The sequence below is a fragment of the Ambystoma mexicanum genome, chromosome 10 (genome assembly GCF_040938575.1).
Source record: "Ambystoma mexicanum isolate Mex_15411 chromosome 10, UKY_AmexF1_1, whole genome shotgun sequence".
Classification (NCBI taxonomy): domain Eukaryota; kingdom Metazoa; phylum Chordata; class Amphibia; order Caudata; family Ambystomatidae; genus Ambystoma; species Ambystoma mexicanum.
This window is the reverse complement of record NC_090932.1, coordinates 790,737,850-790,753,683: the sequence shown is the minus strand read 5'-3', so window position 1 is coordinate 790,753,683 and position 15,834 is coordinate 790,737,850. Positions and strand designations below refer to the sequence as shown.

General features: G+C 46.3%; 1 protein-coding gene across 1 annotated transcript in view; it reads right to left on the bottom strand.

The window, feature by feature from the left end:
- The window catches only part of RSRC1 (arginine and serine rich coiled-coil 1), a 1,885,372-nt gene that overhangs the window by 47,345 nt on the left and 1,822,193 nt on the right, over window positions 1-15,834 (bottom strand). The window contains exon 9 of the mRNA XM_069618446.1: window positions 2,245-2,391. Coding sequence (XP_069474547.1) covers window positions 2,245-2,391 — 147 coding nt within the window. The remainder of the gene's footprint in view (window positions 1-2,244; window positions 2,392-15,834) is intronic.

Below are 15,834 nucleotides of genomic sequence, written 5' to 3'. Positions count from 1 at the left end.
ATGGTAACACTGCAGTGCCTACTGATGCAGCCTGTTGCAAATACATGGCTGCACACAGACCCTCACAGCAGGCCCCTTGCTTCCTGCCAGTCTGGCATGCCTTCACGCTGCTACGTTCATCCGGCCTCATCAGGAACCTCTTCCATGAGGCGCCTTACTTTTTCCAAGCCTTGCATTGCTCCTACACCATCTGCACAGCATTCTCCTGATCTCTGTAGCTGCTCATTTAGGAACACTTCAGTCCAGAACCTTACTTACATGTCTGAAACTTGTCCATCCTCTCTCACGCTTTCTCTAGGCAACGGTATACAGTATTTCATGGTTCAGACCTGTGTCTTCAGCTCAAGATAGAATGTTGTCCTCTACCCGGTGAAGACAGGGAATAGCTAATGTTCTTTGTTTTTGTGGATGATGTTACAAGCTTTTGGAGGGTGATGGTGTCTTCAGGCATGCTGTCTCCCCTTAGAGTTCTTGAGACAGGGTACAAGAAGAGGTGAGGTTTGAAGATACAAGGCTTAGAGTGCGTACATAGGGAGACAATTGTTTTGAGAAATATGGTGGGAAAAGAGTAGGGGCTAGAGAAATGGGGCAGAAAGATCCGACATAGGAGCATCCCAAAAAGATATTGATGAGGCAGGCCATGAGGCGACACAAAGAAAAGAAGTGAGGTGGCGGAGCTGTGATGTAATGGACTAATCAGAAGTCCTTGCGCCAAAGGGAGAAGATGAGTGACACCAGTGTTGCTCTGGAAAAACCTCTGCAACAGAGGCTTGCAGATACTGGGAGAGAGTTCGAGTTTTCTTACGCCATACCCAACAAAGGCATGCCTATGGTTGCTCTCTCTCTCTCTGTATCTGCAAGCCACTGCCTGCAGAGTGGGGTAATTAACTACCACTATGGGCAGATCATCCATGAGGTTGCACAAACGGCTGCAAGGCCGATTCCGCAAACAAAATCTCAAAGAGGAATGTTGAGCAGATATGTTCCATTTTCTGCTGCTTCAAGGCTTGTGCTGCAAGCAGACTAAAAAGGATCCAGCAGCAAGATTCATACGAAAGGCTTGTGGAGGACTCCCCCCCCCCCGTCAGCATTAGATCCATTACCGGCCAGTAGGCTACCACGGCGAGTTCCCCAGTCCCATATTGCTGATGTAGAGGCGCTAAAACAAACACCCTCACTGCAAGCAAGCTGTGAAAGTAGACCACCACAGCACAGCCGGCCGTTTCACACATCAAAATGCTTCACAGGACCAGGGCACGTCGCCGATGTGTGCGCTCCAGACCACAATCATGACAGCGTTGCTATCTAGAATAAGTGCCATGTTCATAGAAGATAATGAAAATAGTTTCCATGAATGTGTCGCAGTCACCCATTTAAACTTCAAAGTTCGATTTAGATGGCGTATGATATAGAACTACAGAAGCACCCTTAGCATTTACCTTGACAGTGGCCCCAGTGCACTCCGCTGACAGCTACCACGTTCACATCTTGTCATGAAGTCACGTGTATGTTTAAGTGCAAGAAAAGCCTACATAATTAATTTAGGCCATTCTAAGAGACGTTAACCAACTGTCCTATTCCAACGCAGCCTCATCTGGACTTTTTCCTTCATTACTTATTCTGCTTTAAAGTTAAACATTTAAAAAACAGGTATAACCAATCATATGCAAGACATTAAACAAATCGAATCTTTCACTTTCACGAAATGGCTAGGTGAACAAATAGCATGTTTCACTGATTTAATACAGTAAATGATCCCTTGAAAACAAACACTGTGTGACGCATACATGCATGCATTCGCCAATGACCCTGGGGCAAGCTTCTGGTGTGCTTTGAAGCCTTAATAACAGGTATTAATGCATCACTTGCAGGATAACTTTAGGTGCAATGACATACAACGCCTGGGAACATGGAGAACACCCCGCGTGTATGAACCCCCAACATTATTCTGAAATGCTTGATACTTCCTGCTCATCTTTCCAGTGAATGAGGCATCGCGCGGCAGCAACATTAACAACGGTTTAACATGTTTAAGGTGCGTGAATAATGACAGCGCAGCCGTTGCTTTATTTACATACTCTCTATCTAGATAGCATGCCTCATTCCCACTTATGAGTGATGGAGTCACCTCACGAGGAAAATCCAATCTCCCCCTGACTCTTATGATATGCAACATGCATCGATGTTTCATCTAGCCAGGCTGACAGCATCTCCATACACGCGCACACGGTCGGATATGCTTACATTTGGATGGGCCAGTGAGTTGTCATCCAGGTATTTTATTGGCACAGGAAGGTTTCCAGGTGTTGTTTCATTCTCGTTGTTAAACAAATCCGCAGTTCCTTTTCCCAAAATAGCAGATTCGTGCTTTGCTTCTTCGAGTTCTTCGGCCTTTCCGCAAACAACACAAATAAAAACCTGGTTAGAATGTAACAGATTGCGTGCGATACACGAGGGGACGGAAAATAATTATTAGGCAAAATAATTAAACGGAACATTTTGGGGGCCCTTCCCAGAACGCAGTTGTAAGGTCCTTCGGTACACAATCCCTCCAGGATAATTTTATGCATATGGACGCCCTGCAAAGTGGTTTCTGACGTTCGTTGCGCTACAGTGTCTGTTAACGTCTTTTTGTTTGGCTGATTCGTAGAAGCAGTTCTCCTAGATCATTGCGTTCTGTGTGTGTAACCTTCCACTTAAAGCAAGGGAAGTAGTGTGGTTCCTGAGGCCATGTGAATGATTGGCATAGCATGCAAAGGTAGGGAAAGTGGCTGGAGGGGATGGGGCTGGCCCTTTGTTGGAGCTAAAGCTGTGACAGCGTTGGGCCTGGCAAAGAGTGTGCTGATCAATGGACATTACGAAGGACTGACTGGACTGGTCTCCAATTCTGAAGTGCGCCACAAAGGGGCCTGTGGAAGTTCAGAGATAAGTATATAAGAATCATTTTTATTGTGAGAGAGGGGAAGAGCTGCAGACACAGTAGGGTCAGAGTTGTCTGGTTCCAGGGGTGTGGGATGTGTGGCCGTGGCTTGGCTGCCTTAGGCCACAGCTCCCCCTGTGAAAAGCATCCATATCACTGACAGGGCTGTTGTGGGCAGAATAGGGGAAGGTATGGCAGATGGAGCTCTGATCGCTCCTGGGAAGGGAGAGCCCCTTAATAAACAAGCATTGGCAAAGCTAACAGTTTTGGCCTTTGTGTCCCACCAGATAGGAAGATGCATGGTATATTTACTATTGAAAGAATGGGCAGAAATGGGTGGGATAAGCCATAGGGATTACATTGGATAGGGGCAGGGAATGGGTGTGATTACAACCGTGTATCCCTCCTCAAATATCATCTCCATTGGAAAAGCATTACAGACCCTCAATCAAAGCCCATATTTGAAACTCTTATGTTAATGACAATAGTACCACCTAATAGACCGAACTAAAAAGGTGTGGACTTCATAAGGTATGCAGATATGCTTTGCCATAGGTCCTGGTTGGTAGAAGAGGCACTTTCTCTGAACCTTCGGGGTTAGCCATAATGATTTAACCTGTGCCCAGCCCTAGATGTAAGCAGTGCACCAGCCGTTTTTACTCCCAAAAAACAGACAAATACTCACAACAAAACAAAAGAGGATACAAACAAACACATAGTAACCTGCCCTAGTTTTCACCCAAAGAGCTCCACGGATAAAAGAAACTACAGGGAAACAGAGGAAGTGGTACCAGCAGAGCAAGGCCACAGGAAGGAAAAAATGTCTTAATATGCATGAATTACTAGGTGTAACAACGTATGAATTTCAAAAAGAGATCTGTTTCAGATATGAAAGTTGTTTTACGTGTCAAAAGAAAACACCCCCATCGGGCTCAGTCATATTTTTTACTCACTAGAAAATCATTTTACACCCAACGTGAAAAAATAGGGGGTAAAATACTCCGGAAATTCGTACATTAAAATGAAAAAGTAATATATGAGTGGGAGATTTGACCGAATTTCAGCAGAATGAAAATTACGTACGGCCAAAAATTTGACCAAGTTCCTCATTCAGTGGTATTACAGTGAACAGGGGCAGTAGGGCAGCACACCCGATGGAATAATGATTTTTTTTAAAAAGAAAAAAGAAAGGAGGAAACTGCGGCGCCGGTTCCCATCCACGTAAGTGAAGGGAACCAGTGTTGCAAAGGGATGCAGGACACGGCGGCACACAAGGAGGCATGCTGCCCAAAGGTAAGTAAGGGGGTGAGGAGGGGCAAGGGGGTAGTCCGAAATGTCCAGAGGAGAGAAAACCAAAAGTTATTTTTGGTAAAATAACTTGTTTTTTTCCCTTCAGACATTTCGGATTTGTTCATTTCTCGGTAATCCAAATACTCCCAATTCAACACCTTATGTATATCCCTGCTTGTACCTAGTGCCTAACCATCATAACTACTGCCATTGCCCTCTTTGCCATCTTAAAATGACCACATACATTTTTCATAACATGTTATGTTATATGGCACTTGTATAGAGCCTACTGCTATTGGTATGACCTTGAAGCGCTGTGGATTTGAACACCCTTCAGAAGCCATAGTCTGAGAGGTAAAAGGTGACAGTCTGAGAGGTAAGAGGTGAAGAAAGGATTTTTAAAATGCATGTGTGCGATACCACAATCATCTTGAAATCTGTCAGAAAATATGACTTTGCATTCCACAGACACTAGATCCCAGTATCCTCTTAGCACTTACCACATGCAGGATTGGCAGCGTCAAACTGACTCAGGCAATGTTTTCATAAGGGAGAGGACTGCATTCAGGTCGACCCTCTTTCCTGTGGAATCAGCATATTTGATTGTTTTATCTGAAGAACCCAATGTAATGGGGAGAAGTTCTCTGCATCGGCCGAGCACTGTGGCAACCATGCATTACTGAGCAAGTGGCTGAGAGCTCACACATGACGACAAATCTGGTGACCCAAGAGCAAGCTTGAAAAAAGCAGCAGCGCTAGCTTTTTCCTACAAAATTGGAAATCCACAGCACAACATTCACCTGCACTACTCACTTGGTAGCTACACCCCATCACTGGTATGTGAAGGTCACAGTCCTTCTAATTTAAGCCACAGGCTGTGGAAGAGTTGGATTGGGAAAGGAAGGTGAGCTTGAAATGCGGGAGCAGACGTTTGAGAGTACAAGCTTGTTCTCTCCTTGATCATTAGGATCATGTCTTGGGTACATTATGCGGCCTTGGGGGGGGGGGTGGTCTGAAAGCATCACAGTGACAGAGGTCTCTAGAACCACGTGGCGCAGAGCTCCGATTGTCATCGCCAACGCAAGGGACCCTTGAAAAGCAGTCATGGGTGAGCGGCTTGCTTCTAAACGTTTTTGTCTTTTCAAAAAGAGGCTCTTAACTTCAAATGTCTGTTAAAACATCCAAGCCCCATAGCTGCTGAATGCTGAAGATGTTCTAACACCCACAGTGGATGCAGAGAGGTCTAAATCAGTGTGGTGACGTCCATCCAAGCATCAGCGGCAACGTCTGTGCGCATGATTAATCGAAAACCGCGGTCAGCAGGTTTGCATAACTTATAAACAGAGTAATATGTCTGGAAGTTTGAACGTGAAGCTGATAGGCTGTTAGTATCACAAGAGAAAAAATAAATCAAATGATCTTCCCTGCATGTGTGGAAGCTGTTTGGAGGTGTCACCAATCCCCTTAAATTGATGAGAAGAGACTGAAGATGGCAGTCCATGGTTGGCTTTCTATGTTAAGACATTTATTACACTATCCCTTCTTCTTGAATGGACAGACATCCCTTGCACAAGAGGGAGCTAAGAAAGGGCACAAGAAGGAAAGCCGAATTACCAGAAAATGTACGTGTATTAGCTTATTTAGTGAGAATAGCTTGCAAGTTAGTAATGCAGCCATTTGTTCTGTGTAGATAGACCCTTCTGAAAGCTTGTGATACAAATTAAATAGATTTACTTTTCGGTCTTATTTACGTAAGATACTTCGATAGCCAACAACATTTTCGAAAAAAAGTTAGCTTGAAAAAATAGTCTGGCAACCTATGATCTACCTTTCTTCTCAAAAGAGTTAGGCAAGTCACATGGATATGCTTACTTGAAACCCTTTTTGGACACGAATCACACAAGTTTTGAAATTCCCCCTTTTCGGTCCATTTCAAAAGCCATGGTGGAGAATAGTTTCAAGACTGAATATTATGGACATTTCAAATGATGTCAAATGATGGAGGCGGAGCTTTGCACCCGTGGAGAATAGTTTCAAGACTGAATATTATGGACATTTCAAATGATGTCAAATGATGGAGGCGGAGCTTTGCACCCGTGAGCAGCAGCAGACTCTACAAAATACCATTTCCAGCGCGGACCGCGCGCGGAGAAGTGGGAGGACAAGTGGTCCTTTGTGGTGCATTCGTGGTGCATTCTAAGTATTTTTGCAGTTACCATCATTTGGAGGCGGAGCTTTGCACCCGTGAGCAGCAGCAGACTCTACAAAATACCATTTCCAGCGCGGAGCGCGCGCGGAGAAGTGGGAGGACAAGTGGTCCTTTGTGGTCACTTGTGGACTGCGGAGGACAATATCCTAGAACCTGGGCGTGGACTCGTCAAAGGGATATTTGAAGAGTGGTAAGGCAAATACTGTTTGTTGACACCGAGGCAGCGTCCCGGCTGAGAGAGGGGAGAGGGTATTCCACCCCTCAGATTCCGCCTGAGGCTTCACTACGCACTGTGGGTGGTTACTCTCTCTGACTTTTCAGGGACATCACATAAAGTATTTGTCTACGAGGTATCACTTACGATATTCTAACTGTACATCAAGGTGAGCCCGGTAACTATGGCTAAACCTAAAACAGGGAACACAAGATACAATCTACGTAAAGGCAATGGGGGAAAAGGGGAGAAACAACCTTTAAAGTCAACAATAAAGGCTTCCACAAATGGAGACTGTGTCCCACCAGGAAAAGGAACCATCCCGGCCTTGTTTGGGAATGGGGTACCCAAACCCATTAAAGGGAAGGATTTGGTGGATCCTGAAAAAGAGACTCTCTCCCCCCCACACAATGGCAGTGGGGTGCTTGACTCCACCAACTACCAAGACATCGACAACAACTCACTGTTGGATCTCTGTATTTCGATTCAAAAATCAATGGCAACTTTAAATGAACAGCCTGCTCATGTTGGGAAAAGCCCAATTATGGTGGAAGCCCAGGTTATGAGACCCGCCCAAGATAATCATCAAAAAATCAGTGTGACTTCTAACTCAAAGCACCCGGATAATTCGATCTCTGACTTATCTGGCATCCTTCCTACTCAGTCCATTCCTACATTCTCGATCGAGCCAACATTGGGTCGATTATCGGCATCCCCTGGCCTCTTCATCGACCCAGAAGAGCTGGAGCATACGGATGAGGAGCGTAAGGGGTTGACGGAAGATCCCAATGGTGTGGTAATAAGTGAGCTGCAGGCTTCTATGGCGTCAGTACAATTTGCGCTGAAAATTCTATTAAAGCTGTGTGGGAGGATCCACACAAACACAATGATTCAGCTTAGACTACCAAACCCCTCGGGTTGTTTAGATCTAGCCCCATCAACACCGTCTGTGATAGAAGAAGTTTCAATCCCCGTGGGCCCAAGGGACAAAGCAAATTCTGTAGTGCCTGAGGAAGTCGCTACGGTTGTCCCTTTGACCAAAAAGCAACGCAGACAACAGAAGCGGGAGGCGACTAAAAACGTCATAGTAGAAATTGCCTCTCCCTTACCAGCCACTATCCCGCCGGTGGCGCGTACAAAAAAGAGCAAAAAAAGGGGACGGAAAGCGAAGAAACGTGCCAGAAGAGGGGCAGGATCCCTATCTGGCTGGATTATCCCAGATACTGAGAGTGCGGCCCAGGATGTTACGGACTCCGCAATGTCGATTAGCATTATTGGAGAATCCACTAAATGCTCGTCACCCGGGCGAAACGAGGAAAGTAAGGGGGAAGAGTTTTTCACATCCCCCCCTAGATGAATCTGAAGATCAAGAGGATATTCAAGCAAGTAAAATCTGCATAATTAAAAACCTGAACCAGAAAAAGAGAGATTTATGGTTGACAAGAACTGAAGTTCTAGCCAAACTCCACTTAATTCCTCAGCTGCGTGTAATACGCTCGGAAGATTTCCTCTTTGTCGAACCATTGGAGGTGCGTAACCCTAACGTCTCGGCCCTTCACTGCTGTGTTCTAGCCTCAGCTCAGCTGATCCGGTCGCACAAGAAATCCCTAAAACTGATTGGTGTGGAGGTGGATGCGAACAAAGACACGGAAGATCCATCCCTCCCCAGCAAGGATTATGTGGTACCTAAAAACAAGGCTGGTATACCCCCTCAACCATTCACCGAGAAGGTCCAATTAGCTGATATCCAGAAGACTCTGAAATGGCTAGCGGACTCATTGCCCATGGTGTTGCAGCAGCCATGAGATTTTACTATGCTGAGCTGGAACACTCATGGCTACCAGCACCTTCTTTCTGATAAGGGCTCGTTGGCTCTTATAATTGAACACTCAATCATTCTACTGCAAGAAACTTGGCTGACATCTGTCATAGATATAGATGGATACAGGACATATCACACTCTGGCGAAGAAGGGAGAAAGGGGGCGTCCGTTTGGGGGCCTATCCATTGCAGTGAGGAACAAGATCTTGAGCAGACAGATTCCAGTTTTTAACTGCGACTATATTTGTGCTGTGGAAGTGACGCCTAATATAAGATCGCCTAGCGACAGAATGCTATTTGTTAACATTTACAACCCTCCAGGAGCAAGGATAAGAGAACTTATTCAAGACATCCTCCATGATCTCCTTGTTGAATGGAGAATGACCAATGAAAAGTTTCTTGTTATTATTGCCGGGGACCTAAATTGCCATATAAATTGTGGTGGAGGCACCGGCAATAATCCCTATCTGTCCAGGAATAGTCTCTGGGACCTCCCGTCCACCGACAAGGAGGGGGAGGGCTGGTTGGGTTTCTTCGGCTGTTGGGACCTTAGAGATAATTAATGGTCGGACTAAAAGTGACAGGCCTGGTAAGACTACTTGGAATAACGGAAGATCGGGGAGTACTCTTGATTACATCTTCACTAGCGGGGAGGTTGCCTCAATTGTGTACGATATGTTGGTAAAAGAATGTGAATGGAGTGACCATGACCCTCTGACCCTGACTATGGGAGTGACTATCCCTAGGGGGGCAGAGGTAAACATGGGACAACTGACTTGTAATCACTCCTTAAATCGCATCTCTTGGTCGGATAAGAACATAGCTAACGCCTCTAGGGCAACTGCAAGATTGGGCCCAGAAATGATTGACCAACTTAATTGTATGTCACCAATGCAAATTGAAAATGGATTAGCGATTCTTCGGGTGAGCATGGCGCCCGTAAAGCGCAAACGGTGGCGGGGAAGACCCCGAAAGAGGCTAATTATGACAGGGCCATTAGAGATAGAAAGCGGAAATTGAGAAGAGATATACGTTGGACCAGAGACGGCCCGCTATCTAAAATGGCCGCTGCCATAATGACAAGGAAGTTGAAAAAGGAATATCGATGGTGGCTGATATTACATAAGAGAGCGAGAAAGCTGGCTAATTGGCAACATACTGTTAGCACTATATGCAGTAGAAATACCCGAAATATCTGGTCAGTTTTGGGGGAGGCTAAGGGGCCGAAATCTTCCAATATGGTCAACCCCATATCCCAAAATGACTGGATTTCTTTTCTTGAAAAACGCAATGGTGAGGCTGATAATAACACCAGTAGCACCGTGAGGAGGAAACCTAGGGCTCCCCCTTTTGTGTCCTCCACTAAAGAAATCCAAAGTAGAATTGAAGAACTTAATCCCTCCCGAGCGCCGGGTCCGAATGGTCTCTCAAATGTGGTATTGAAGGAAAATCCCCCTTTCTGGGCATGCTTGCTTAATATACTGTTTAGGAAAATCTTCCAAGAGGGTCGAATACCAACATCTTGGCAGGCAGCAATCCTTATTCCGGTGTTCAAAAAAGGAAATAGAACGGAACCGGAAAACTACCGGCTATTATCCATGCTGGACTGCACTGGAAAGATGTTTGCTGCCCTTATACTCAGCGAACTTGTAAAATGGGTGGCAAGTGTTGGCATTCTGGACAAGTTCCAAAGCGGCTTTAGAGCAGGCTACTCTACCACCCACAATTTGTTCATAATGAATGCACTTAGAACTAAAGCCTTGAAACACCATTATCCGCCAATATATGCACTTTTCATTGATTTCAGGGCCGCTTTTGACTCAGTGAATCGATCCCTTCTGTGGGAGAAGCTAAGGAGATTTGGCTGTCCTAAAACTCTATTGTACTACCTAGAACTTCTTCATACAGATAACACAGTGCAGGTGCGTCTGGATAACTGCGGGACAATGACCAATCCCATACCCCAGACCAGAGGGGTGAAGCAGGGGTGTGTTACAGCCCCTACTTTGTATAACCTATTTGTGTCTGATGCACCAGATTGCCTACAGGGAGTCAATAACTGCCCCCCTAAAATCGGCTCTTGCCATTGCCCCATGCTTGCCTATGCCGACGACCTGGTGATATTAGACCACACCTTTAGTGGACTGGTTAGATCGGCTAAGCAATTATGGACCTACGCTGAGACTAATGAACTTGTAATTAACATCAATAAAACAAATTTGATTTTGTTCTCGGCAGGGAGAGTCGCTAGACCCCGCATGATGATTGGGATGACCGAAATCGACTATACCCTTAGTTATAAATATTTAGGTGTTGAGTTTGATCATAAGGGCAATTACCTCACCTGTATTCAACTGCGGAAAACTAAAGCGGCACAATTGACAGCACTTATCTATAAATTCACGCGAGAACGTAGTGGGTTCTCGATATGGGCGGCTCGCCAATTATATATCCAATGCCTAGTTCCGATGGTTACCTATGGTTTAGATCCTCTCTATAATATGAATTTGGGATGGCTACAGCTTATAGAGGGTATCTTTTGGAATGAAAGCTGCACACAAAAGAAAACATGTGAAGCAGAGCAGTAGAGCTGACAATTGATGGTAGCAAAATGTAATGTTAGCAGCAATAAAAACTAGCACTCCAAATATGTGCTGCAGAGGTTTTGCAATGTTGTGAAGCCATTTTAGCTTTAGGTTTAGATTAGGCGTGTTTCTCATCCCTGCATACAGTTTAATATACACCCTTGAACTGTGATCACTTGTGTCTGTCTTTACTGTTGACACCATGAGTTCCTTACAGCTTCCACTTATGGGCGTAGCACTGTAAGGTCGACAACGCCCTGGGTCTTGCCGAGGACCTCCCTGCAGTCCGCTGGCAACTCATAACCTCCAAACTCTAAGGCTGCATGAGCCAAACCCTCAGGTTCAGAGATCCTTGGTCATGATGAAGGATTGCGCCTCCCTCTCTGGTGAGAAGATCCAGAACCACCGGCAGCTTGACTGGAGAGGACGCTGAGAAGGTCCAAGTACCAAATCTGCCTCGGCCACGCTAGGGCGAGAAGTATCATCTTGCATGGACACTGTGAGTGTGTTGATGACTCGTAGCAGGAGAGGAAATTGAGGAAACACGTACAGAAACAGCCCTTCCCACAGGATGGAGAAAGCACTCCCCAGGCTCATCGGCTGGTGCAATCTGCTGGCAAACATCTGGTATTTGGAGTTTGCCGCCATCGCAAACAGATCGATTTGGGGTCTGCCCCACTTGACGAACAGGCGGTTCACCTAATTTTGGCAAAGCTCCCACTCGTGGCAGGAGGGCAGTTCCCTGCTGAGGGAGTCTGCAATGGTGTTCTTGACTCCTGCCAGGTGGAGAGGGACAAGGAACATCCCCGGTCCGACGGCCCATTGCCACAAGTCCTGCGCCTCCTTAGCGAGCACCAGGGATCGAGTGTCCCTCTGCTTCCTGATGTGGTGTTGTCCCTGAAGATCCTCATCACCTCGCCTTTCAGAGACGGTAGGAACGACTTGAGGGCCCAGAACGCTGCCCGTAGCTCCAGGATGTTGATATGAAACTCCTCCTCCACCGGCAGCCACAGGCCTCTGGCGTGCAGACGTCCGGTGTGCGCTCCCCAATGTTCCAGGGAGGCATCCGTGGTGACTGTCTCCTGGTAAGGAGAGTTTTGAAATCCCAGGCCTTGGGCGATATTGGAGCGAATGCCCCACCACTCTAGCGCCCTTTGAAACACTTTGTTGAGAAAGATCTTGTTTGTGAAGCTTCCGGACACCTGTATTAAGAGGGTGTCTAGGAATTCCTGTAGGGGTGGCATCTGCAACCTGCAGAGGCAGACAATGTTGATGCAGTACGACATCATGCCCAGTAACAACTTGATTGCCCGCAACATGGCCGTCTTTGTCGACGATAGCCGTTGCACCTTTCCTTGAATAGCTGCTAGCGTCTCCTCCGAGGGTGACGCCAGGCAAGACACCGTATTGAGTCTGGCGCCTAGGAACAGCACGTTCTGCAATGGCGTTAAGCAGGACTTCCGATAGTTGACAGAGAATCCCAGAGCCGTCAATCGGACCATCATCTTTGTGTGGTCGTCGGCCAGCTCCTGCAAGCGGGTGCGTATCAGCCAGTCGTCCAGGTACGGGTAAACGTGTATGCCCTGTAGACATAGATGGGCCGCCACTGGCGCCAGGCACTTCATGAACACTCTTGGGGCTGACTTCAAGCCAAAAAGTATGGCCTTGAACTGGTACTGCTGGCCCAATACACAAAACAGATATTTCTGATGTTTCCTGTGAATGGGGATGTCGAAATATGCATCCTCTAGGTCCAACAACGTCAAGAAGTCTCCTTTTAACAGTTGGTTGAGCATGTGTGCATGAGGGATGTGCTGCTCCTGACGGGGAACCCGAGGGATCCGCGGACACCTGTGTTGGAACTCCAGGGTGTGTCCTTGGGCGAGAGCGTCCAGCACCCATCTGTTGTGGTGATCTTTCTCCACTCGCTGACGAACCTCATCAGCCGGCCTCCCACCGGGGTGCACTAGTGGGGGATCGACGTCCCGGTCGGTTCAGGCTTGCTTCGGCGCCGGCGTCCAGCCCTGCGGGGCGATGCTGACCTCCGCTACCGTAAGCCTGGGAATGGCCTCTGTAGGCTTCTTACGTTGAAGATCTAGACGGCTGTCTGTACGAAGTGGAGAAACCTTTTGAAGACCTGCTCGACTTTCCCCTAGCGAAGCGGGGGAAATAACGAGCAGTGCTGCTGGAGAGTGCCCTGGGAATGTGCCGTCGCTGTATCTGTCTTGATGGCCTGGAGGGACTCGTTGACGGCTTTCCCAAACAGAAGGTCCCAGTTGAAGGGCATGTCCAGCACCTTCACTTGGACCGCCTGACGGAAATTAGGGGCTTTCATCCAACCCCGTTGACAAAGGCAGATACTTATCCCCATTTGCCAGAACCCTGTGTCGGCAACGTCCAATGCCACTGTGATGGCGTGATTCCTGCAAGAGAGCGAAGGCTTGCATCTTCTTATTATTGGGGAGGAACTCCATGATTGGTCCTAGCTTGTACCACAATTCCCTGTCGCACCTGGCGAGTGTAGCCAGTGCGTTGGCCGCCTTGATAGTGGACACAGTAGCTACTACCACAGTAGCTGCTGTGGTACTAGTAGTCGTCGATGGAGTCGCTGATGAGGTCTTTGCCTGTGCTGGTTGAGCCTGCTCAGGCTGCGTGGCTTTCTTCTCCATCCATTGCTTCTTGGATTTACCCGGGGTAGATGACTTCCTCTTTGAAGAGGAGCTTGAAGGTGTGCTGGCAATTGAGGTGGGAGGTGAAGCTGATCGCGCCCTATCCACTTTGGGTCCTGTTAGGAAGGATTTCTTAATTGTAGGTAATTTTCCTTCCATGTGGCAACCCCTAAACTTTTTGCTGTTGTTTTCACCCTGATCAAGACTTTGCCAGAGAAGCGCAGCCTTCCGCCGCACTCCTCTGGGCTTTCGCTCCATTCTTAAGGGGAAACTGACATGCCCTTAAGACAGTCAGTACCGGGAAACATTGTTTTCCATAGTTCTTTTATCATATTGCAGCTTTCGCGCAACATGACACAAGAGGGCACTGTAAGCTAAGTTACTGCTCTCTTGGGTCTCTAGTCACTCTACAGGCCCTAGACCAGGGGTCCCCAACCTTTTGTGGGCAGTGAGCAATATTTGCTTATCAACTGAAATGGTGAGCAACAGCCGTACCACGACGTAACATATTGTCTTTCAGGTGATGGCAAAACTATTGCAACCCAAATTGCAGTGGTAGTAAATGGAATTTTACAAATAGAACATGTTAATGTGCAGCAATTAAATAGTAAGTCTAGGTCCAAATCTAGGCCAAGCGGTTTTGCAATAGTTATTAACTGAATTTGAAATTAAGCTGATGTTTTCAAGGAGTGCAAGTGGAAAATGGAGCATTTGTAATCACAAAAGGCCATTAACACTGGTCAAAACATATAGGATTTAAAGTGTACATTACTGAGGCTTTAGGGTTATTTTTCCAAGAAATATTTGGGAAACGGTGGCAAATGATGCATTTGTGATCAAGTTAGGCCAGTCATTTTGGTCAAATAATGGAGCATTCACATACCGCTGTACAGAGTGGTTTGGTAGTTCTACCTTTGCTATTTGGAGAAACGTATTGACATTTTCACTAGAGATTAGTATCAAGAAATGAATTTTCCTATGCAATGTATTCAATCAGGGACAATTTGGTAAGACCCTTGTTTATTTGTGCATTATCTAAATGCCATATGGGCAAAGCATCAGATGACCGTTTTTTCACAGGAACACTGCAATGAGTAGTGGCGGCTATTGAGTTTTTGAATTGGAGGGGAATAAATATTAGCTCAGAATATGTGGGTGTCACTGAGCATAGAGATGGAGCCCCAACCAACCAACAGGTGGTTAGGTTGGTTTTGGTTTATCCACTGCAAGAACATTTTTAAAATAATGGGTTAAAATGGTGCATTTTACAGTACACTTTATTTGCGAAATTGGATAAAAAGCAACACAGTTCATATATTTTGTATGAAGTACATGAATAAGCCCAACGTAATGCCAGTATAAGAACCCTTTTCATGCTATCCCTTCCCGTACATATTCATGCAGGCTGCACCAATATATGCCAGTTTTACCAAATCAGAACTCTGAGCTAGGAAAGAAATTCCATGCCACAGAAAGAGGAATATCCAGACTGGCTATACAATGTAGGCCAGTCTAGCCACATAATAACTTATGCTTGCTTTTTATCCTTGACACCCAGTACAAAAACACCATGCCACACTAGAAATATATGACCAGACAGGCACCACCAATGTAGGGCAGTCTAGCCAACTAATAGCACTTAGTATGTTCGGTTTTACCTTTGATGCCTAGTACAAAATGCCATGCCACATTAAGAAAGTGAATGTAGACTGGCACCACCAATTTATGCCAAACAAGCCATGTAATAACACTTATCATGTTTGCTTTACCCTTGATGCACCCTTAAGAATCGTTACTGTGCATCAAGGGTAAAGCAAAAAACAATTCCACGCCCCCAGCAGCCCCAAACCTAAATTTGGTGGTGCTCCCCCTTCATACATGCAGGCACACATGCTCTCAAACACACGCATTCATACAACATACACTCTCTCATTCACCCGTAAATTCAGACATCATTCAAACAACTCCTTGCATGCATCTATACATAAAAACAAGCACTCAAACATGCACGCGCACATACATAAATTCAAATACATTTCATACACAAAAGAACCTTCACCTACACAGACAGCATGCACCAGCATGGAGGACCGGATGGCACGTTCCTCTTCTCTGTAGGGTGAACA